This window comes from Leucoraja erinacea, chromosome 18, assembly GCF_028641065.1.
Source record: "Leucoraja erinacea ecotype New England chromosome 18, Leri_hhj_1, whole genome shotgun sequence".
Taxonomy (NCBI): domain Eukaryota; kingdom Metazoa; phylum Chordata; class Chondrichthyes; order Rajiformes; family Rajidae; genus Leucoraja; species Leucoraja erinaceus.
The window spans coordinates 23101975-23126458 of NC_073394.1; the positions used below are offsets into that span (position 1 = coordinate 23101975).

General features: G+C 43.7%; 1 protein-coding gene across 4 annotated transcripts in view; it reads right to left on the reverse strand.

Annotated features, from left to right (window-relative positions):
* myrf (myelin regulatory factor) overlaps nucleotides 1–24484 on the reverse strand; it is a 154700-nt gene that overhangs the window by 67801 nt on the left and 62415 nt on the right. For all 4 annotated transcript variants that reach the window (XM_055649569.1, XM_055649571.1, XM_055649568.1 and 1 more), the window contains exons 4-5: nucleotides 22278–22610; nucleotides 3976–4037 (exon numbers count right to left, since the gene is read on the reverse strand). In XM_055649569.1, coding sequence (XP_055505544.1) covers nucleotides 3976–4037; nucleotides 22278–22610 — 395 coding nt within the window. The remainder of the gene's footprint in view (nucleotides 1–3975; nucleotides 4038–22277; nucleotides 22611–24484) is intronic.

A 24484-nucleotide genomic window follows, 5' to 3' on the forward strand; every position in this document is an offset into this window, starting at 1 on the left:
TCATTTCAGAGAAGGAAGGATGTATTGTTGGAATCATGCTTGATTGTAAGTTAAATTGAAATATCTTTATGCGTCTCACCAAAATGGAGGAAGATTTGCATGCATTGAGAGAGAGCTGGAGCACTTGTGTGGAAGCAGCTGAGATGTTTGCAGTATCTCAGCTTTTACTGTGTTTGTTCTGGCTTCCTGCCAATCTAATGGAGGGAGTTTTTTTCAGACATTGGTGCACTGTTTCTTATCATTTTGAATAACTCTCGCACTCACACAAAAAAACGTTTGCAAAACAAACAGTCGTTATCAATTGCTTCTCTAATATGGGTAACAAAAACTTTATCAAAAAGAAAGATCAACAAAAGAAAAGGAGGAAATTATTTCAGATTCCGAAAACCTCTGACATTTTACATTGATCATCTAACTCTCTGTGAATTCTGTACATTGCGGTGAGGGATATTTTTGTTGAAATTGGGAACCCAGTGACAGTCTCAAGCACTCCCAAGGGTGGGGGGTATATGGAACGAGCTGTCTGTGGAGGTAGTTGAGGCAGGTACCATAACACATTTTAAAAGACATTTGGACAAGTACATGGATAGGAAAGCTTTCTCCTCATCTCCTTCCTAAAGAAACGTCCTTTAATTCTGAGGTTGATCTCTAGTCCTAGACTAGTGGAAACATCCTCTCCACATCCACTCTATCCAAGCCTTTCACTATTCGGTGCATTTCAATGAGGTCCCCCTCATTCTTCTAAACTCCAGTGAGTACAGGCCCAGTTATGTCAAACGCTCATCATATGTTAACCCACTCATTCCTGGGATCATTCTTGTAAACCTCCTCTGGACCCTCTCCAGAGCCAGCACATCCTTCCACAATACTCCAAACACGGCCTGACCAACACCTTATAGAAGGTTGTGGAGGCTGTCAATGGATATTTTTAAGGTAGAGATAAATTAATTCTTGATTAGTACGGGTATCAGGGGTTATGGGGAGAAGGCAGGAGAATGGGGTTATGAGGGCGATATAGATCAGCCACGATTGAATGGCGGAGAAGACTTGATGGGCTGGATGGCCTAATTCTGTTCCTATCACATGAACTTATGACCTTGTACTTTAAATCTATATCACTGAAGAGCAGCAACATGCTCCATGAACTGCACATCATTCTTGTATTTCTTTATTCATTTAAGCTGGCTAAGGCCAGTATTTGTAGCCTTCTCTAAATGCCCTCTGTGTCCAGGCAGAATGCGGTTCATGCCTGATGCAACCAGAAGATTGCATCATTTGAACAAAACTCCCCCTGTAACCTCTAGGGGTGTGATTGTATAGTGCTCATCAGTTTGGTCCATATCCCCATAAACCTTCCTTATCCATGGATGATCAGCCATGATCATATTGAATGGCGGTGCAGGCTCGAAGGGCTGAATGGCCTATTCCTGCACCTAATTTCTATGTTTCTATGTTTCCATGTACCTATCTAACTGTGTAACACCTGACTCAGGAATAGCTTCTTCCCCTTTCCATAAGCTGGGTACTGGAGTACTGTCCGGTACTGGGTACTGAGGGTAGTGCCTGATTCACCTCTACCCCATTGTGGACATTGGACTTTGTCTATGGAACTGATTTGCTACCACACTGACAACTATGTTCCGTAAGGTATATCGGATCTGTTTGGATAGCCTGCAAAAACAAAGCTTTTCAGTAAACCTCGGCACACGTGACAATAATAAATCTAGACCTAAGCCTGCAGTCAGAGGGATCACACTGCACATTGTATACAGAGGCCTGGAGTCAGACATTAAAGATCTCAAGCACCTCTTCTGAAAAAACGAGAGAGGAGATTTTGTGACCTCCTCACCTACATTCAATGCCACTAAAACCAGATTAACATTCATTTGTCACTTGTGCGATCTTGCTCAAAACCAGTTGTTGTGTTTACCTGCAAAACAACTTTTATATGGAAGGTACTTTAACATGAGTGTTACAGGTAAGAGAATGCACAATATAGTCATAGAGACATAGAATCATAGTGTCACAGAGCATGGAAACAAGCCATTTGGCCCAACTTGCCCACACTGACCAACATGTTCCATTTACACTAGTACCACCTGCCTACGTTTGACCATTATTCCTCTAAACCTGCCCTATCCATGTGGCTGTCTAAATGTTTCTTAAACGTTACGACAGTATCTGCCACAAACACCTCCTCCAGCAGCTCGTCCCATAAACCCACCAACCTTTGTGTGACAAAGTAACCTCTCATGTTCCTATTAAACCATTCCCCCCTCACCTTAAACCCATGCCCTTTGGTTCTCGATTCCCCTACTCTGGGCAAGAGACTCTGTGCGTCTACCCGATCTCTTCCTCTCATGATTTTGCACAACTCTATACGATTGCCTCCTGCACTCCAAGGAATAGAGTAACAGCCTGCTCATCCACTCCCAAAAGCTCAGGCCCTCAAGTCCTGGCAACATTCTCATGAATCTTCTCCGCGCCTTTTCCAGCTTGAGAATATAAATGCAAATCTTTATTTGCCACTATCAGTGAATTCGCCCAACTTTCTTGACCTTGAAAATCCACCGGAGAGAGGGCCCTGCTGAACTAACTGTAACCTCGCAAGGATTGACACGTTGCTTATCCCACCTGCCCAACTCTTCCTGAAACTTCCTGGCCGGAGCTATTAATCTCCCCCACTGCCACTATCCTTTCGGGAATCTCAGAGGTATTCCAGAATACTGTATTTCTTAATTTCCTTATTAATATTGGAAGTTGGAAACAAATTATTTGTAACAATTTGACATAGAGTGCAACAGTTGGTTTACAAATTACTCACCTTTCCCACAGAATGAACAATAAGCCTCTCCCCCATTCTCCAACATTAAAAAAATTGCACTACAATTGCACTGCACTCCCTACAATTGCAACACCACGCTTGCACAAGCATTGAATTAGAAAACACCTCCTCACAAACGAATGACTGACACACGTAGACGCTACATTTTATCTGCCAGTTTAACCTTCTAACTTGATCAACATTCCTTCCATTTGGTTCTTTTTAAAATCCGACTCTTTGATTTACTCGTGCCTCCATTCCCGTTCGATCTTCTCAGTATTTCTCCCTTCCTTCCTTTCTTTAATCTTCTACTTTCTTTTCCTTTTTGCTATTTTTCACTTTTGATCTCACCGACACTTAAATATTTGGAATTGACTGATTGAATTGATTGAAAGATACAGCATGGCAGCGGGCCTGCGGCTCTTTGAGAACACGCTGACCATCGATCACCCGTTCACATTAGTTCTATGTTATCCCACTTTCTCACCCACTCCCAACTTGCGTCTTTGGGATATGGGAGGAAACTGAAGTACCCGGAGGACACCCACGCAGTCACAGGGAGTACGTGAAACTCCACACAAACAGCGTCCAAAGTCAGGATTGAACCTGGGTCTCTGGCGCTGAGAGGTAGCAGCCCTACCAGGTTCGCCACCGTACCGTCCACAAATAAAATCACAAAAAAAGGAATGAAGAACTTGCCACCGAATCCCTGACAAAGGGCACACTCAGCAAAGACAGCACAAAGATCTCGCAGAACAAGGAGCCAGGCAAAGGTTATTCAAGTAGAAGGAGTCATTGAAAAAGGTACTTGCAACAACACAAATCTCTTATTCGTCATTCAGAGTCTTCCCTCCAACTGCTTTGATTTCACCTCAGGCCATCTTTCCAGAGAGTCACCCCCTGAGTAGCAACCTTCTTCCAACCAAGTGACCGCTGTTCCTGCAACAGCTTTTACTTTTACCAGCATTGTTTACTCACTGATTTTAGCTCGCCAAGCCTTTCAGTGAAGTGGAGCTCAAAACAAAAGCTGAGAGCTTTGATAATATTTATAAACGGCTGATAATTCAGGCATGCGGTCACACCTTTATTCAGATAGAAGCTTGGTTGAGCCGAGAGCAAACCAATCCAAGGTAGGAAGTTATAGGGCTTACCGTTTGCCTGTGGAGGGGAGTACGGCTCAGATCCGGAATCAGGAGGAGATTCAGGTAAAGTGCTGAGAAGACAAAAGAGTGGCATCACAGTTAGAAGTTGCATGAATTAAATGGTAGAATCACTCAAAGCCAAACTTCAAAGACAGATTGAAATAATGATAACAGGAACAAAACTCCAGATCTTGGACAAATTACTGTTTGGATTTGCACTCCTAGATTGTGAGTATATGTGTTAAAGCCAGCATAGTCATCAGAATGTCACAGGGCGGCACAGTGGCACAGCTGGTAGAGCCGCTGGCTTACAACCCGAGAGACCCGGGTTCGAACCTGACTTTGGGTGCTGTCTGTGTGGAGTTTGCATATTCTCCCTGTGACCACGTGGGTTTCCTCCTGGTGCTCTGGTTTATTCCCACATCCCAAACGCATGTGGGTTTGTAGGTTAATTGGCCTTGGTAAAAATTCCCCCAGTGTGTAGGTAGTGGATAAGACCGTGGGATGACATGGAACCAGTGTGAATGGGTGATCGGTGGTCGGCGTGGACTCGGTGGGTCCGTACTGCATCTCTAAACTAAACCTCTTAAAGAGGGAAAGTGTTCCTTTGGAGACACAAGGAAATGCAGATGCTGAAATCTTGAGTAAAACACAAAGTACTGGAGGAACTCCATGGGTCAGGCAGTATAGTATCTGTGGAGCGAATGGATAAAGAAGAAGAGTCCCGAATCAATGCTTACCCAGTCCTTCCACTGAGGCTGCCTGATCCAGTGCGTTACTCCAGCACTTTGTGTTTGACTCAAAATAATGCTATGAAGTTTTAAATTACCTCCTATTTTTATCACACATGTTTATGATTTTCTTTCTTGTAGCCGTGTCTAAAGCAATTACATGCAGAGCGGCCGGCTTAGAAGAACAATTCTCAGCTCACAGGAGCAAATAGATGGGCAGCGAATAGGGCTGCAATCCCTCACATTACACATTTAAATGATGGCTGGTCTGACAGCAATTAAAAGTTATAACAAGTTGCCAGGATCCACTTTTGATGAGGAGATATTGGGAGCTATTGAGATTCAAAGAGCAGAGGTCAGTTTAGTTTAGTTTAGTTAAATTTAGAGATACAGCACGGAAACAGGCCCTTTGGCCCATTGAGTTCGCTCGGACCAGCAATCACCCCATACACTAATACTATCCAACACAGTAGGGACAATTTACAATTTTACCAAAGCCAATTAACCTACAAACCTGTACGTCTTTGGAGTGTGGGAGGAAACTGGAGCACCCAGAAAAAACCCACGCATGTCATAGGGAGAATGTACAAACTCCGTACGGGCAGCACCCATAGTCAGGATCGAACCTGGGTCTCTGGCGCTGTAAGGCAGCAACTCTACTGCTGCGCCACCAGGAGACCACTTCCTTTTAAAATGGCAGCTATGCAGACAAATTAGTTAATAGTGGTAACAAACAACAAGCAACTCTCATTATGTTGCAGGGAAAAACGCAAAATGCTGGAGTAAGTCAGTGGGTCAGACAGCATCCATGCAGAACATGAACAGGTGACGTTTCGATTCAGGACCCTTCTTCAGAAGGGAGAAGAAAGATGGTCTAAAGAACTGTCCCAAACCAAAGCATCACCTCTACGATGTTCTCCAGAGATGCTCCCAGTCCCGCTCAGTTACTCCAGCATTTTGTACCTTTCTTTGGTAAACCAGCACCTGCAGTTCCTTGTATCAACTAATTATATCGCCGTACATTTTGAACACTGTGCATCCAAGGATTTTTATTTCCCAAATAAATCCCGCAGCCAAACATTGTGTGAACCTGCCACAAAGCTTCCTGCAAACTGAACTGAACTGAACTTTATTTATAGAGCACTTTAAAAAGAACCACTGTTGCAACAAAGTGCTGTACATGATTAATCATAAACATAAAAAACAATAAAAACATTAAAAGACAGTAAAAACAATAAAAAAAACAATAATAGAAACACTAAAACAAGAGCAAAGTCTCATGTAGGGGCGAAAGCCAAGGAATAGAAAAGGGTTTTAAGACTAGTTTTGAAAATGTCTAATGTGCAAAGGTAGAGTGTTCCATAATGTCGGAGTAGCAACAGAGAAGGCTCTATCCCCTCTGAGCTTCCGGCTAGACCTCGGTACCTCCAGGAGCAGCTGATCAGCTGACCTGAGGCACCGAGCAGGAGCGTAGGGATGAAGCAGCTCAGAGAGGTAAGGCGGGGCGAGACCATTTAAAGATTTAAAAAACTGACTCCACCTCTGTATTGCTGAGAATCCAAAGCAAAGGTGTTTACATTTGACCAAGGCACAAGATGAAGAGATAATATGCAGTCAGTATGGGCGGCACATTTGCGTGGTGGTAGAGTTGCTGCCTTACAGCGCCAGAGACCTGGGTTCGATCTGAACTATGGGTACTGTCTGTGTAGAATTTGTGCGTTCTGCCTGTCACCACATTGGCTTTCTCCGGCTGCTCCGGTTTCCTCCCACATTCCAAAGACGTGCAGGTTTGTCGAGTAATTGGCTTCAGAAATTGGCCCTACTGTGTAAGACAGAACAAGTGTATGGGGTGACTTGTGGCCGGCATGGACTCGGTGGGGTGAAGGGCCTGTTTCCACGCTGATTCTCTAAACTCTTAACCCTATCAAAACCTTTCTAACACTAATCCAAAGCACAACTGCTCCGAGCCAAATTCCAATGAGGCAACTGTGGAGTGGAACACAAAATAAAATATTGAAAATAACTGGATCCAATACGAAAAGTAGTGTCAAGCATAGAAATGCATACAAGAGGATTCACTAACATTTCCAAACAGACCACTGGCTTCTGCCCTTTTTCAAAGCCACTTTGTCAATTTTCCCTTTTCTCTTCATGCGCGTAAAAAACTGATGCCACTTTGGGCCTTTCTCAGTTGTGAAAATGACAAAAGCACGTGCGGTCTAATTCATCCTTTTACTATGTGTCGGTGTCAGCTACTTAATTTCACAGGAGCCAGTTTTGAACCTGAATAATTGGTGGAGATGACAGGTACCGACTGATCTCATTGGAGAGCAATTCCACTACATGGCACTCATGCATATTTCTGTGGTGATACGTAGCTCAGTGAATGAGATTTCTGCCAATCCTGGCACATAGTTAAAGAATGTTTTCTGCCTCTTTAAAATGAACTGTTACTTTACTGAAGTATTTAATCACGTTCAGGACTTGGAGCGATTCCAGAGCCTCAAGTCTAGTGGCTTAGCACCAGAGGTCTTTGTGTAGCAGATCGAAGCTCACATACAGTACATGGATTAGCATGGAACACATTTAATTGAGTTTAGTTAATTGCCAGGAGAACCAAGGTACAGTGAAAAGCTTTTCTGTTCCATGCTATCCAGTCAGCAGAAACAATAAATGATTAGAATCAAGCTGTTGACAGTGTACAGATACAGGATACTGATAAAGCATAAAGATAAAGTACAGATACAGATGTAAATACTCTAAAGACAATTTAATCTAACAACCTGCATGTCATGGGACATAGGAAGAATCTAGAGCACCTGGAGGAAACTCACCCAGTCACAGGGAGAGCGTGCAAACGCCACACAGAAATCACACCCAAGGTTCAAACCTGGGTCTGTGAGACAGCAGCTCTATCAGCTGCGTCACTGTGCAGCCCTTTCCAACTAAACCCCTACACTGCCACAGGCTCCTTGCTTGGAAGTATTCAGGCATCTCCCACATTATGACAGTTTGGGTAAAGAACATTTGCTGCAACATAATTCACAAATCACCAGCATAAAATCATGGAAGAGAAATTAATTTTTGCAAAATTTGTGAAAAAAGTTAATAACACAATATTAAAAAAAAAAAACAGATAGACATAATGTGCTGGACTAACTTAGCGAGTCAGGCAGCATCTCTGCTGAAAAAGGATGGGTGACATTTTGGTAAACCGATAAGTCACCTATCCTTTTTCTCTAGAGGTGCTGCCTGATCCACTGAGTTACTCCAGCACTTTGTGTCTATCTTTGGCAGAAACCAACATCTGAAGCTCTTTGTTTCTACAATATTTAAAACATTCATGTCTGTCTCATGCACAGATGATGCAGTTTGGTGTTACAGAAAATCACAATCTGCACTGTTTTACCAGAATGCAACCATCCCGCACCACGTTACGTAGGGGTCACCTATGTTACTGTTCCTTCAATCCTTGAATTTCTACCCCGGCTGTCAAGGTACCTGCTAAACCACTGATGGCAGCATAGACTGTGTTATCCTCTGTAGAAACAAGGGAATTGCAGATGCTGGTTACTACACAAAAGGACATGGCCTGTAGGACGGAACTGCAGATGCTCGTTTATACCGAAGATAGACACAAGATGCTGGTGTAACACAATGAGTCGGGCAGCATCTATGGAGTAAACGAATGGGCCATGTTTCAAGTCGGAACCCTTCTTCAGATTGAAAGTAGAGGGGGAATAAAGGCAAGCCAAGGCCAGAATAAATTAGGGCCGGCAACAGATGATCTCAGGAAGGGTGGAGCCCATAATGGCTGGGGAAAGTGTGCTGAAGTAAGTCAGCAGGTCAGGCAGCATCTCTGATGAACATGGGTAGGTGACATTTTGGGCCGGGACCCGTCTTCAGTATGAAGAAACGTCACCTATCCGTGTTCTCCAGAGATGCTGCCTGACCCACTGTGTTACTTTATATTCTTTTGCACTTTCTTTTGCGTTAATTTATTTTGAAGTATTTTCACCTGTGTGCCATTATCATTTGCGTTACCTGTTGAGTTGCGATGTTTATCTCTGTCTTTGCTCAGTCTTGGATTTTCTCATGCTGAGGTTTGTACCCTTGTTTACCTTGACCTCGACTTCAACTGAATCATCCTATCACCAACTAAAGAGCGACCCTGACCTCCCAGCTACCTCATTGGAGACCTGTGGACTATCTTTAATCTGACTTTACAGGACTTTATCTTGCACTAAACATTATTCGCTTTACCCTGTATATGTACACTATGGGCAGCTTGATTATAATCAAGTAGAGGTTTTCACTGACTGGATAGCACACAACAAAAAAGCTTATCACTGTACCTTGGTACACGTGACAATAATAAGTCACATGTCAAGTCAAGTCACATTTATTTATATAGCACATTTAAAAAACAACTCTCATTGGCCAAAGTGCTTTACATTTGTTATAAGAATAGTATAAACAAACAAACTACATACATATATACATATAGCCCTCGCTCAGTGGACGTCAGGAATGGCTTGGGAGTATAGATAAGTTTTTAGTCTTGACTTAAAGGAGTTGATGGAGGCGGCAGTTCTGATGGGAAGGGGGATGCTGTTCCACAGTCTAGGAGCTGCAACCGCAAAGGCGCGGTTGCCTTTAATAAACTGAATTAAACTAAACTAAATTGTCCTAAACTATACTAAACCCGTGTATTTTGGGATTTTAACCCTGCGGCTTATTTTCTTGACCACGATTCTAGTAAACGCCCTCTTGAGTTTTAGTTTCCTCCCGACTCCTGTGTCCTCTCAACGCTTGGGCCTACTGTGCTCTCGATCGCCCAGCTTTGTGGGAGTACATTCACCGGACTGATTGCAACGGTTCAAGAAAATGTCACGTCACCACACTCTTGAGAACAGTAAGGGATGGGCAATAAATGTTGGCTTTGGCAGCAATATCCCGATTTGTGATACTAAATACAATGATGTTCCTCCTACGTAAAAATGCACCTTGGCTTTCTTTGTGAAGGCCCCAGTCAAAATGGTGGCTAACTGAGTTGGAGCTGAAACTAACGCACTTGTAAATTCAGTGCAATAACTTGCAATGCCAAGCCCTAAGAAATATGGAGGAGGTAAAAAAATGAGATCTATTGTTTGAAAAGCTTTAGCAGAAACTTCAATACTTCTCTAGTGAAGCTTTCATTGTTTGTTGATTGGAGCATTGGCGTTCATTATTTTTAGCGACAGTGTGCTCCTTGAAATCTTACAATGTTATTTGAATTTGTATGTTTTCCAGTTGACTATCCATCAATAATAGTTTGTGTTTATCTACTGCCTTCAACTTAGCTAGGAGTTCCTAATATGCTTCACACAATTGTTGCAAAATAACATTTGGTGCTAAGCCACATGAGCTGTTAGGGCTACATCAAAAAGACAGCTTTTAAGGAGTATCTTGTGAAAGGAATGAGATGTAGAGAGTTTTAGGGAGAAAAATTTAGAGAATGTCTGGATATTTAAAGGGACAACCATCAATAGTGAAGTGATCTAAATCAGATGGACCCAGAATCCAGGATTGGAGGAGTATATTATTTTACTTTATTGTCACCTGTACTGAGGTACAGTGAAAAGTTTTATGTTGCGTGATATCCAGTCAGCGAAAAGACTATACATGATTACAATCAAGCTGCCCACAGGATATAGATACAGGAAAAAGGGTGTAACATTTAGTGCAAGATAATGTCCAGTAAAATCCGATTAAAGATAGCCTGGTCTCCAATAGGGCACATCGGAGGTCAGGACTGCTCTCTAGTTGGTGCTAGGACGTTTAGTTGCCTGATAGCAGCTTGGAAGAGTGCAGATATCTTGGAGGACTAGATATCTTGGAGGACTATGGCACAGAGTCTTTTGCCTCAAAGGTGAGGTGGGAAAGATTTAATGAGAACCTGAGAGGTAACTTTTTTTCACAAAGGGTGGTGGGTGTATGGAACAAGCTGCCAGAGGAGGTAGTTGAGGCACGTACTATCGCAATGTTTAAGAAACATGTGACTCTATGAATAGCGGAGTAGACTCATTGGGGTGAATGGCCTAATTCTATGTCCTATGACTTATGAACTGTCCCTCAAGCCTACTCTGCCCTTCTATAAGATCTTGGCTGAACTCTTCTCCCACATACGTTGAGACTTTTTAGGGGTACAAGCTGCCTGTCTAAGTGGATCCCAGCAGTGCAGCCACCTGGGGTAATCTCTTCCTGTACTAGGAGTTAATATAGAGCATTTGTTCTAAGAGCCTGGTGCCAGGTCTCCAAATCAAGTTTCTTACCCCTTGTAGCCAACTGCGTGTCAACAGGGTCTCAGTGATGGGGAAACAAGGAGCTGCAGATGCTGGTTTGCAAAAAAAAGACTCAAAGCTCTGGAGTAACTCAGCGAGGCAGGCAGCATCTCTGCAGGACATGATAAGTGACACTCTGCCAGGGGTGGTGGTGGAGGCAGATATTATAGTGGTGTTTAAGAGGCTTTTGGATAGACGCTTAGATATGCAGGGAATGAAGGGATATGGCACGGATGTTGTGGACCCAAGGGCCTGTTCCTATGCTCTGCTGTTCTATGTCCTATGCTGGAACCTTGAGCAAAACACAAAGTGCTGGAGGGACTGAGTGAGTCAAGCAGCCTCTGTGGAGGGAATGGAGAGCAACATTTCCAGTTGGGAGCCCTTCTTCAGTTCAGTTTAGATTATTGTCATGTGTACCGAGGTACAGTGAAAAGCTTTTGTTGTGTGCTTACCATTCAGCAGTCTTCAGATTCTTCAGCCCAAGAATAAGGCCAGAGTAGGTTTGGATGACCTGAAGTGAATAGAGGGCAGGACAAGAAGGTGTTGGGAAAACTCAAACCTGGAGGTAACAAAAGCCAATGGAGAGGATATCAGTGGTGGATCAGCAGAGAGCAGAGTGATCGGTGATGTTATGGAGCTAAATGCCACATATTCAAGGTCAGATGCATCTGCTTCAGTTGCAGTCAGATGCCAGGATGTGTGTCAGATGCCAGGGTATGATGTTCAGTGATGTGGGCCGAGACCAGTATTTATTTGGAGAATACATTTGCTTATCGAGTTCATATTATTGGAGAAGTAGATAAAAAGTGAAGGCACCAGAATGCCACTGAGCTCGAGGTCAATCTAAATTCATCGGTTGTAGGAGCAGAATTATTCCATTCGGCCCATCAAGTCTACTTCGACATTCAACCATGGCTGATCTATCTCTCCCTCTTAACCCAAATCTCCTCAGAAGTCCTGACACTCGTACTAATCAAGATGCCGTCAGCATGTAAAAGTGCTTTAGGACTTTGTGATCTCCCTGGCACTTTTTTAAACACCCTTGTAACTTGGCATCAGATGGTACATTCTATATTTACGCTTGTTATAAACATGCTGAACAGCTGCAAACCCAGCATGGATTCTCACTGGTCAAACCCCTCTAAACTTATCAGTGCCCAATCATACAGTTTAGCAGCATAGTGGCACAGCAGCAGAGTTGCTGCCTTACAGCGCCAGAGACCCAGCTTCACTCCTGTGCTGTCTGTACAGAGTTTGCACATTCTCCCTGTGGGCCGAAGGGACCTGTTTCCATGGTGTATCTCTAAACCAAGCCAAACTAAACGATTCAGGGTGTTCACATGGATTTACTGGCAAAGCCACTGTGACTTTATAAAAGACTTTGGCTAGAACACATTTGGATTTTTGGTGTCGTTCTGGTCACCCCATTACAGGAAGGATGGAGAAGCTTTGGGGAGCGTGCGGAGAAAGTTTGTCAGAATGCTGTCTGGCTTAGAGGCTTTCAGCTACCAGGGAGAAGATGGATAAGTTAGGATTGTTTTCTCTAGAATGTCAGAGGTTGAGGAGAGACTTGATAGAAGCATATAAAATTATGAGAAGCATGGATAGGGTAGACAGACAAAACCTTTTTCCCAGGGTGGAAATGTCCAACACTAGAGGGCATAGCGATAAGGTGAGGGGGGAAGTTTAATGCAGCTATGCAGGGCAAGTTTTTTTACACAGAGTAGTGGGGGACTGGAACACATTGCCAGGGTTGGTGGTTGAGGCATGTACGATAGTGGTGTTTACGAGGCTTTTAGATTGGTACATGGAAGTGCAAGGCATAGAGCCATATGGATCATGATCAGCCAAATCAGATCTGTTTAACTTGGCATCATATTCTGCATGAAGAGTGTGGGCCGAAGCTCTACTGTTCTATGCTCTATGTATCCTCAGGTTTGCCTGATTTGTGGGCCAAACATAGTCTAACTGTGGAGAGGTATTAGGTGAGGAAGGGTCAACTATTTACTGTTGCCATTTCTCCACTTGTTGCAAGGCCACAGTTGGAGGGAATGTTACCCAGTTAAGGGTTTGCAAAAATAAAACCCAGTTCTTGAAACAAACTAATTTCAGTTCAATTGCTGATTCTGCCGACGCTTCAAGGGTTAAAGATATCCACATTTTTAAAAAAAATCTCTTTTTACTAATTACAGCCAGACCATGTGGGCCATTTGTATCCGTAGACTTTAATGTAACGGTTTATCAAATATAAGTTTTGTTTTGAAGCAATGTTTGCATGATGGATACAAGTTCAACATTGGGAGCTAGTCCGTACCAGGCATTAAAAAAATGGTGCTAATCTACATACCTTAGCTGGTGGGGGGGGATGGGAGACCTTCTTTAAATATACTGCGCCTTCACTGTATACATCTAAGTTCAAAGAGTAGCACCACCATTATATAAGGCAGAAAAAAGATCAGAGACAACTTCCTAAGGAAGGTCACTGGAAGATGGTGGTCTCGATATTGTTGAGGTGACCTGTTGTTTTACCACTTTATCTAAAGCTGCCCAAGAGTTACACTCCCAATTGAATCAGCTGGTTGGGTTCTGGCGATGTTGTGCAAAACGAAACAGACTTCTGTCCCTAAAGAATTTCCGTCTGTCTTGTACGAGTTGATTTATATCAGCAGTGGGGAAAGGAGGTTGCAGCCAGAGATTCCAATATCTCAGGACATCTTGCAGTGGCTCATGCTCAGGGCAAGTCACCCCACAAGCCCGCATGCTGCCTGCACTGGTGGGATCCACATAAACAGACAGCTTGTATCCCCAAAGAGTCTCAGCGTATGTGCGGGAAGACTTCAGCCAAGATCTTATCGAAGGGCAGGGCAGGCTTGAAGAACAGTTCATAAGTTCATCTGTCATAGGAGCAGAATTAGGCCATTCAGCCCATTGAGCCTACTCCACCATTCAATCATGGCTGACCTATCTTTCCCTCTCAACTCACGTGAGATGAGTCTGGGCCAGTATATTAATAGGTTTAGGTTTATTAATGTCACGCGTTCCAAGGTACAGTCAAAAGTTTTGTTTTGCATGCTATCCAATCTAATCAGATAATACCCTGAATAAATACAACTGTGCCCCCTTAGTCTGTGGAAGGATCAATCTGAAGAAGGGTCCCGAACTGAAACGTCACCTGTCCATTGCCCTCTACAGATGCTGCCTAACCTGTTGACTTCTTCCAGTGCGTAGTAGTTCGTTCTGTAGCTGTGTCACCCCCTTTACAGACCCCCGGTTATGAATGCCTACTCTATCAGATAGTAGTTGTTAGGTTAAAATAATAATCTGTATGATACCTGGAATGCACTTATTTCTTTCTGATGTTGGTTATAACAAGCCTCTGCCCTTGTGATCTTTGACCCTCATCAACAATTTTGTCACCAAACTGGCAGCGCAACCATGCAGATTACACAATTCCCACACACGAGAAACTAGGATGTAGAGAACACATTGTCGTTTGTACATCATGCAGATTTATACATCAGCGAGGCCAGGTGTAGACTCCGCAACAGTTTTGTTGATCACTTGTGCTCAGACCGCCAAGGCCTGTTGGATCTCCAGGTTGCCAACCATTTCAGCTCACCTTTCCATTCCCACACTGACCTTTCTGTCCTGGGCATTCTCCATTACCAGAATGAGGCCACACGTAAACTGGAGGAACAGTACCTCATCTTCCTCCTGGGTAGCTTTCAACCCAATGGTGTGAACATTTAATTCTCCAGTGTTAAGTGTCTAACCCACAGCAGCCTCCTTCCCCACCCACTCTCTCCCCGAGGAACACCTCCCCTTTCTTTCCTGTATCCCCTCCCACCCCCGACGTGAAACCTGGCCGACCTTGCAGTGGTTACTTCCCTCCCCCTCCATTGGTGCCATTTACAATGGATACACAATTCTCAACTTTTCTATCCCAGAGCTCAACAATTCACAACTCTTTATCCTTTTGGCGCACATCTGTCTCGTCATTTCTGGCCTTTGTTCAACCATCTGCCCCCTCGCCCCAAATAACCCCCACGCCTTCATCCACCTATTAACGGCCACACTCTGTCCTGCCTGCCCTCCCTTCCAGCTATCTTTCCTGCCCCCTACAATTGGTCTGAAGAAGGGCCCTGACCTGTAACATTCCCCATCCATGTTCTCCAGAGATGCTGCCTGACCCGCTGAGTTACTCCAGCATTTTGCAGCTTTCTTATGTACTGAGCACAATTTTTTCAACCAATATTTTGCACTGTACCAGATTGTAAATATTCTTAAGATTAAGATGAAATATCATAAATTGTATTATTTCGTAATTATTATGAAAATATTTAATGAATTGTAGATAAAAGGAACTGCAGATGTTGGATTATGAAAAAAGACACAAGTGCTGGAGTAACTCAGTATTTTGGGTCAGTCGGGTCAGTATTTTGTGGAGTCGGGGGAAGCCACTGTGTGGAGTCGGGACAGAGCCGGCCTTAAACCGATTGGACCGATTGCTCCCAATTGGGCCCCGCGAGTAAGGGGGCCCCGCGCCAGAGTAATCTACTCTCGGCTCGGGTAGATCTACCCCGGGTGGAGGGAGGAGAGATGGGCGGAGAGAGGGGCGGAGAGAGAGAGTAGAGGGGTGGAGGGGGAAGAATGGGGTGGACGGGGAGGGGGGGTGTGAGGGGGAATGGAGAAGGGGGGAGGGGGAGGTGGGTCGTTTCCTCGCGGTCCCGAGGCAGCGCTCCCGCCCCTCCAGTCGCCATGCTTCACGCACACAGCCCCAGCTCCCCCCCTCTCTCTCCCCGGGGAGACGCGGTGAACAATACAGGGATGTCCGGCCCGGGGGTTGGAGCAATGCTTACAAACCTCGGCCTCAGCTCATACCCATCCGCCTGGACCCCGGCATCCGCTCCCGCCACCGGCCCTCTCCTTCCCTCCCTCCCTTCCCTCCCTCCTTCCGCTCTCTTTTCCCTTCTCTCATTCGCTCCATCCCTTCTTTTCCTCCTTCCCTCCCTCCTTTCTCAACTTCCCACCCTTCTGTCCTTCCCTTCCTCTCTCTCTCTCTCTCTCTCTCCCTCCCTTCTCTCCTTCCCTCCCACACACACATCACGCACAGACAACTAACACAAATATCTAAGTTAGGATGGGGTAGAAGTCCAAAGAGTAGGATGGGGCTTCAGCCTGGACAGGTTTTTCATCAATGGTTACTGGTTTTCCAGGATATATTTAAATACATTACTTTTATTTTCATTTCACAGTCATTAAAACAAGTGGTATTGTAACTATGTACTTTTCAGAGGTGATCTACACATTTTGTTTGTTACTTGTTGGCTTACAGGTATGCAATTTTATATTAAAATGTAGCTTAGATCTGTTTGGTCCATTAAGTCGCAGGCACTTTTTAAGCGCACATTTTGATTATTTTCCTTTCTACCATAGAGATATAATGTCTATAGTAGACTTTAATTATATTTCTATGAATCTACAGACCTTGGCTGGGAACCTGGGGCTCACCAAAATTGTTGCCAATTGGGCCCCGCAACTCCTAAGGCCGGCCCTGAGTCGGGAGGAGCCGGTGAGTGGAGTCGGGGGGAAGCAGCTGTGTGGAGTCGGGGAAGTCAGTGAGTGGAGTCGGGCAAGCAGATTCCATTCACATCTCGTACAATGAGAAAAAAATGTAAGGATTTTTTCCACAGCAAGAGTTGTACATATATATCCAAATTTTTGTCAGTTCCTCAATTTCTTAAGATTGTACTGGGGGAAAGTTGTAAAACTGCATTACATGTGGAGGCTCAAAGAACTGCAGATGCTGGAATCGTGAGCATTTAACACTCGGTGGTAACAAAGTGCTGGAGTAACTCGGTGGTCAGGAGGTATCTCGACACAACATGGATAGGTGACATTTCGAGTCAGGACCATTCTCCAAGTAAAGGATCACGGAATCACTGACTACTCATCTTTTTACTTTTATATTAAACTGCACTGGTTATATTAAAACTAACCAGTTTTATCGTCAGAGTTTCACTAGATTCCAACTATAAAATCAAAACCAACAATTAATATTGAGTCAAGTATCTGAGCACTGAAATGAGGCAACGATTTACATCAAAATTAACTCTTCAACCTGAATTCCTCCAGAATGAATAAATTGGAAGTGTAGGAAGGAACTGTAGATGCTGGTTTAAACCGAAGATAGACATAAAAAGTTGGAGTCACTCAGCGGGACAGGCAGCATCTCTGGAGAGAAGGAATGGGTGACGTTTTGGGTCAAGACACTTTTTAAGGGTCTCGACTCAAAACAACACCCATTCTTTCTCTCCATAGATGCTGCCTGTCCCGCTGAGTTACTCCAACGTTTTGTGTCTAAATTGGAAGTATAAAATCTTTCTTCCTAAGTTGAGTCAAGATCTGGATTAGACGTAAGAACAATTCTGACTATGACCTGCATTAAAGAAAGGGAAGGTAGACAAAAATGCGGGAGAAACTCAGCGGGTGCGGCAGCATGTATGGAGCGAAGGAAATAGGCAATGTTTCAAGCTGAAACCCTTTTTCAGACTGAGAAAACTAAAGAAAGGGAACATTAAGGGAAAACTAAAGAAAGGGAACAGACTAAAGAAAGGGAACATTATTATATGCAAAATATATATATATGTGTATGTATATATTTCATACCTCCTGTAACTGCTGTTTTCATACCTGTTTTGATGTTCCCAGGGTGTGATTGTGTGTGTGTGCCTAGGTGTGTGTACACATGCATGCACATGCATTAAAGCAATGAAAAGTGGGTGACAATAAGTGATTCAGAGAGAGAGTAAGATAATAAGTTTCATGTCATAGGAGCAGAATTAGGTCATTCGGTCCATTGAGTCTACTCTGCCATTCAGTCATGGCTGATCTAGCTTTTCCTCTCAACCCCATTCTCCTGCCTTCTCCCCATAACCTTTGACACCCTTACTAATCAAGAACACGTCTATCTCTGTTTTGAAAACACCCAATTGCTTGACCTCCACAGCCGTCTGTTGCAATGAATTCGACAGATTCACCACCCTCTGACTAAAGAAATTCCTCCTCATTTCCTGCTAAAGGTATGTCCTTTTATTCTAAGGCTGTGTCTCTGGTCCTAGACTCTCCCACTAGATGGCGAGACATAAAGCAACAGGGCCCCTAGTGACCTGGTTTTCCACCCAAGGTCCGGTTTTGGATTATCCATGGAGGAGGGAAGACAGGGGCTGTGTGAAAAATGGAAGAGTCAGTGCCAGTGTACGTGAGTGAGAGCTTTGCCTTGGAGGGAAAGATGGAGGCAGATGTTGGTGAAAGAATCCAAAGGCGATGGATGTTATGAGGAACCTTGCTATAGGAAGGATGTTGTTAAGCTGGAAAGAGCGCAGAGATTTACAAGGGTGTTGCCAGAATTTGAAGCCCTAAGATATCCGGTTGGGCAGGCTAGGACGATATTCCTTGGAGTGAGGGTGGATGATCTTACAAAGGTGTATCAGATTGCAAGAGGAATACATGGGGTGAATGCACAGAGTCTTTTATTTAGAGTAGGGGGATTAAGAACATAGATTTAAGATAAGAGGGGAAAAAATTTAGTAAGAACCTGGGGCAACTTTTTCACACAGAGGGTCGTGGGTATATGGAAGCTGCCAGAGGAGGTAGTTGAGGTAGGTACTGTATCTAGATTTAAAATACATTTGGACGGGTACATGGATAGGATAGGTTTAGAGGGATATGGGCCAACCGCCAGCAGGTGGAAGTAGTGCAGATGGGGCATCTTGGTTGGTGTGGGCAAGTTGGTCTGAAGAGCCTGTTTCCATGCTGTATGACTCTATGACTCTATGGACAGGAGTCTCTCTCTCGGGTCCTCTTCCCTGCCCGAGTGTGGAAATCCAGAAAGGAAATAGATGTCAGGTGGCTGGACAGCTCTGATCACTGACAGATACCGTGTCAACAGGCTAGGTTTGAAATTACCTTGTTCACATCTCACTAGCGGGTAATTGTTGGAGGAAGCTGATCAGATCCTGGGTATCGAGGCCAATGCAAGCAGTAAGACCCCTTGTGTGTGGGGTCTCAGTTCCAGTATCTGGGTGGTCTCCGAAGCAGAAACGATCTACCCTCCAAGTCACTAGTTTAGTTTATTATTATTGTCACGTGTACCGGGATTTCTGCATTAGGCTCATCCCCTGACCTAAACCAGCTGTTAATAACAATCAATGCCTCTGACAGCCATAAACATAGAACACAGAACGGTACAGAGAGGAAGCAGGCCCTTCTGCCCACAATGACCTTGCTAAACACAATGCCAACATCAACTTGGCGACTTGGATACTGCCCAGGTGAGGTCTGCCTTAGGATTTTACCGGGTTGTAGTAAATATTACCCGGTTGTATACAAAGTATTTCACTGTACCTAGGTACATATGACAATAAAGTACCATTAAATCATTGAACTCCTATCTGCCTGCACCTGATCCACATCCCTCTCACTATGTAAAATCATTGTAAAACTATTTTAAGAAATAAATCAAATTATTAAAAGGATTGGAAAATTAAAAGATTTAGTGAATAAAATATTTTAGACACTTAAAAGCATTCAAATTAACTCAGTTAAATATAAGAGAAGATGCTGACACAGTAATCCCTGAACAAGGTCCAAGGTGCTTGAGCCATAAGCATTGGGGAACCTCGGCTGCTCCAAGCTCCCACGCTGCTGCACGGCATGAGGATTTTATTGGTGGGGGATCTGTGGAAGAACTGCTGGCAAAACAGCTGTCAGTTAGTTTAGGACTGGTGCATAAATGCGGAATCCTGGCGCTTACACAAGGAAACGCAACCAGCTCTGTGCAAAACTGCCAAGATTTACCAGCAAAGCACAGCCGCTGTCTGTCGGCTCGCTGGCAATCCGAATGAGGTGGCAGGACCGTATGGCCAGCTGCAGCTTACACTGAGAAAAAATGGCGTCAAAATCCACCGACTATTGCATTAGGACTCAGTGGGCTATGTCTATGCATGGGTACTTAATCAAGGATCTTTATCGCACTGATCTATTGCAAAATATGTATTTCACTGTATCTTGGTACATATGACAATAAAAGAACCATTGAATCGTCTTTTCAGCACAGACTCTTTGGTTATGAAGAGAAATTGTAACATGATAGAACATACAGTAGAACATTACAGCACAGGACAGGAACAGGCCCTTCGACCCACAATGTCTGTGCTGAACATGGCAACAATTCTTATCTCCTGCACATAATTAATATCTCTCCATCCCCTGCCTATCCAAAAGTCTTTTACCTGCCACTATCGTATCTATCTCCACATCAGCCATGGCAGCATATTCCATGCACTCACCACCCTCTGTGTAAAAACCTGCACCACACATCTTTAATAATAATAATAATATTTTTTATTGTCATTGCACATCGGTGCAACAAGATTTGGTTTGCAGCTTCCATCCAATGTCATAACTTAATCAACTAAAAATTTAGATCCCCAGAGAAACATGATTTATTAAAAAGACAGTAACACAGTAAAACAGTATAAACATTGCCGCTCTCACCTTAAAGCTATGCCTTCTAGTATTTGATTCTTCCATCCAGGGAAATAAGGTTCTGACCCCCTATCTTATCTGTGCCTCTCATAATTTTGTATACTTCTATCAGATCTCACCTCAATCCAAGTCTGTCCAATGTCTCCCCGTAGCTAATACCCCTTATTCCAAACATCATTCTGAAAAAAAACCTCCTCTGCACCCTTTCCAAAGCCTCGCATCCTTCCTGTAACGGGGCAGCAATCAGAATGGCTCCCAATACTCCAAATGCAGCCTAACCAAAGGCCTACAAAGCTGCACCATGACGTCCTGACTCTGATACTCAACGCCCGACCAATTAAAGCAAGCATACAGTGCACGTACTCCCTGTGACCCATGCATTTCCTCCATGTGCTACAGTCACCTCCTATATCCCAAAGACTTGCGGGTTTGTACATTAATTGGCCTCTGTAAATTGCCCGGAGTGGATGAGAAAGGAGGATAACATAGTATTAATGTGAACGGGTGATCGATGGTCGGCGTGGACTTGGTGGACTGAGGGCTTGTTTCCATGTTGCATCTGTAAACCTTCCATATGCCCTCTTTATGACTCTATCTATTTGTGTTGCCACTTACAGGGAGTTATGGAGTCAGACCCCAAGATCCCCTTGTACATCAATGCTGTTAAGGGTCTTGCCATTAATTGTATATTCCCCCTTTACATTTTTCAACAGAATTTTTTAATTATGTGTGCGGTAACAAGGGAAGGCTTTCTAGTAAATCTGAACATTTAATGCTGGGATTTTCAAAATAATATATTGAATCATACATTGATATAGAATCATATTCATATCAGTGTGGAAACAGACCCTTTACCCAATTCGCCCACACCAACCTACATGCCCATCTATACTAGTCCCACCTGCCTGCATTTGACCCACACCTTTCCAAACCTATCTTATCCATGTACTGTACCTGTCCAAATGTTGTTTAAACATTGTGATAGTACCTGCCTCAACTACCTCCTCCAGCAACTCGTTTCATATACCCACCACCCTTTGTGTAAAAAAACGTTACCACTCAGGTTCCTATTAAATCTTTCCCCTCTCACCATAGACTTCCATGCCTATGCCTGCTAGTTCTTGATTTCCCTAGTCTTTAAAAAAAAAAATGTATTTACTCTTTCTATTCCTCTCATCATCCTAAACACTTCTATAAGATCACTCTACATCCTCCTGCACTCCAAGGAATAAAGTCTTAGCCTGCTCAACCACTCCCTATAACTCAGGCCCCTCGAAGCCTGGCAACATACTCGTAAATCTTCTCTTTCAATATTTCCAGGTTAACAACATCCTTTCTATAGCAGGGTGACCAAAACTGAACACAATACTCAAAAGGTGGCCTCAGCAATATCTTGTATAACTGTAACATAACCTCCCCATCTTAGATTCATAGAGTTTTACAGTGGAAACAGGCATTTGGCCCAACTTGCCCAAGTTGCCCAATTTGACCCAATTTGTCCCATCTACACTAGTCCCACCTGCTTGTATTTGGGCCAATCCCTCTAAACTTGTCCTATCTATGTACCTGTCCAAATGTTTCTGAAATGTTGCGATAGTAGCAACATTAACTACCTCCTCCGGCAGCTCGTTCCATACACCCACCACTCTTACATAGTGTCTTATATGAGGATGTGAAAAACTAGACATGGTTTCTTATTTTCACTTACCCAGGTGCATAGGAGGGCTTTGGTTCCACTTTGATAGCAGTAGTGTTGCTGTTCATACAAATGTTGTTGGGATAGCTTTTTACGATCATCCCATTGCTGCAGGGGCAGTTCAGATGGCCATTGAGGCCTGGGCCACATGATGCAGGGTTAGGCATGTGACCTCCATGCCTGGTTGCCATGGGAATAGAGCCAGCGGTTACATGACAGAGATGGTTGACTCCACTGGTGGAAGGACTGTTGACAATGGCGCCAGGAATGGAATGACCCACCGAACCATTGGCCAATGCTTGAGGGTTGGAATAACTCACGGAGACTGGGAGATCTGGAAAACAGCTGCGGAGAAAGAGACCGGGGGAACTATTAGAACATAGAACACCAAACAGCACAGTACAAGTTAGTCAGAATCCTTTCCATCTGGTAGGAGTGTGAAAAACAAGAGAATTAGGTTTAGGGTAAGAGGGAGGAGGGGAAGGTGTTTTGCACACCAACTTGTTGACATTATACCATAAGAAATAGGGAGCAGTATAAGGCGATTTGGCCCATCAAGTCTGCTCTGCCATTTGAGCATGGCTGATTTATTTTCCCCTCGCTACCCCATTTCACTGCCTACTCCCCATAATCCCTGTCACCTGGAATGTCTGCCACCCAAAGGTGTCTTGAACATGCTACCAAAGAAGGTGGTAAGGTCAGATTCAATCACAACATTTAGGAGCCCTTTGGACAGGCAGTTGAATAGTCCAGGTATAGAAGGATGTGAGCAAATTGGATTTGTACAGATGGGCATTGATAGACAAATACAGATGGGTCATTGATTGTCTTGAAGGGTGCTCACAAGGTCATGGGTTCATCAGTTCATAAGTTATAGGAGCAGAATGAGGCCACTCGACCCATCACGTCTACTCTGCCATTCAATCATGGCTGATCTATCTTTCCCTCTCTACCCCATTCTCCTGGCTCAACCCGAAACCCCTGACACCTGTTCTAATCAAGAATCTGCTAATTTCCACCTTAAAAATAACCATTGATTTGGCAATGAATTCCACAGATTCACCACTCACTGACTAAATAAATTCCTCTTCATCTCATTTCTAAAGGTACGTCTTTTTATTCTGTGGATATGGCCCCTGGTCTAGATTCTCCCACTAGTTGAAACATCCAAGTTACCAAGTATTGAATAAGTATCCTACCGTACCAGAGACACAACTGGGAGAGGAGACAGAGGGGAGCACAAGAAGAGAACACGTAGGGCTTGTGGCAAGACATGCGAGTGGGGAGCAGGATGACCAGAAGGTTTGGAAGAAACAAGGCGTGAGATATCTACGTCTCTATACAGACATCCTCACTGCTACACCTGCAGAAGGGTTATCACATTTTCTTTGTCTTTTTTCCCTTCTGACCTCCACCTTGAACTGAAGTGAAACACCAATTTAAGAAAATGTGTTGTGCAAGTCCAGATGACGATCAGGTACAATAATGCGGTAAATGATTAAACCTTTTCCTGCTTTCTTTCACATCGCAGCAACCTTGATTGCAGATTGATATGATTTCAGTTCACATCTTGCTCAGTATCTGGTGGGAGTAACCTATTGTCACATTACTAGTAATGAGGACATCTCCCCATCTCCTTCTATGGCATTAATGGCTCAGCTACTAACTACATTAATTAGTATTGGACTCATTCAAACAGGCTATATGTCGTGAAGCAGCCGATTGTGTGGGCATACTTTGGGATACCTCGTGAGCGTTGGAGATATTTTCGCATGTCGACAGAATTAGTGGAGACATAAACAGTTTCAGGTCAACGACCTTTCAACAGAGCTCGAAAACTCTGCCAGTTAATGTGGAGCTGTAAGAGATTTTACGATCTAGGTAAGTAGGGAGGGGAAGAAAAACAAGGGCAGATTTGTGATAGAGATTTAGCGATTAATTGACTGATAATGCAAAGCAATAGAAGACGTAATGGAATAAATATAGGAAGAAAAAACATGGCTCAAGCGGAAATATAAATGCAAGAGTCAAGAGTGGTAAATTGTCATATGTACCGGAAATGGAACAATTAAATTCTTATTTGCAGTAGCATAACAAGCCTGTAAATACGATTCTCATAGATAACATAGTTAACAAAAAAAAATCAATAAATTAAAGAAACACTAAAATAAAAAGAGTATTATTAACAACTGCAATTCTGGTCTCCCTACTACAGGAAA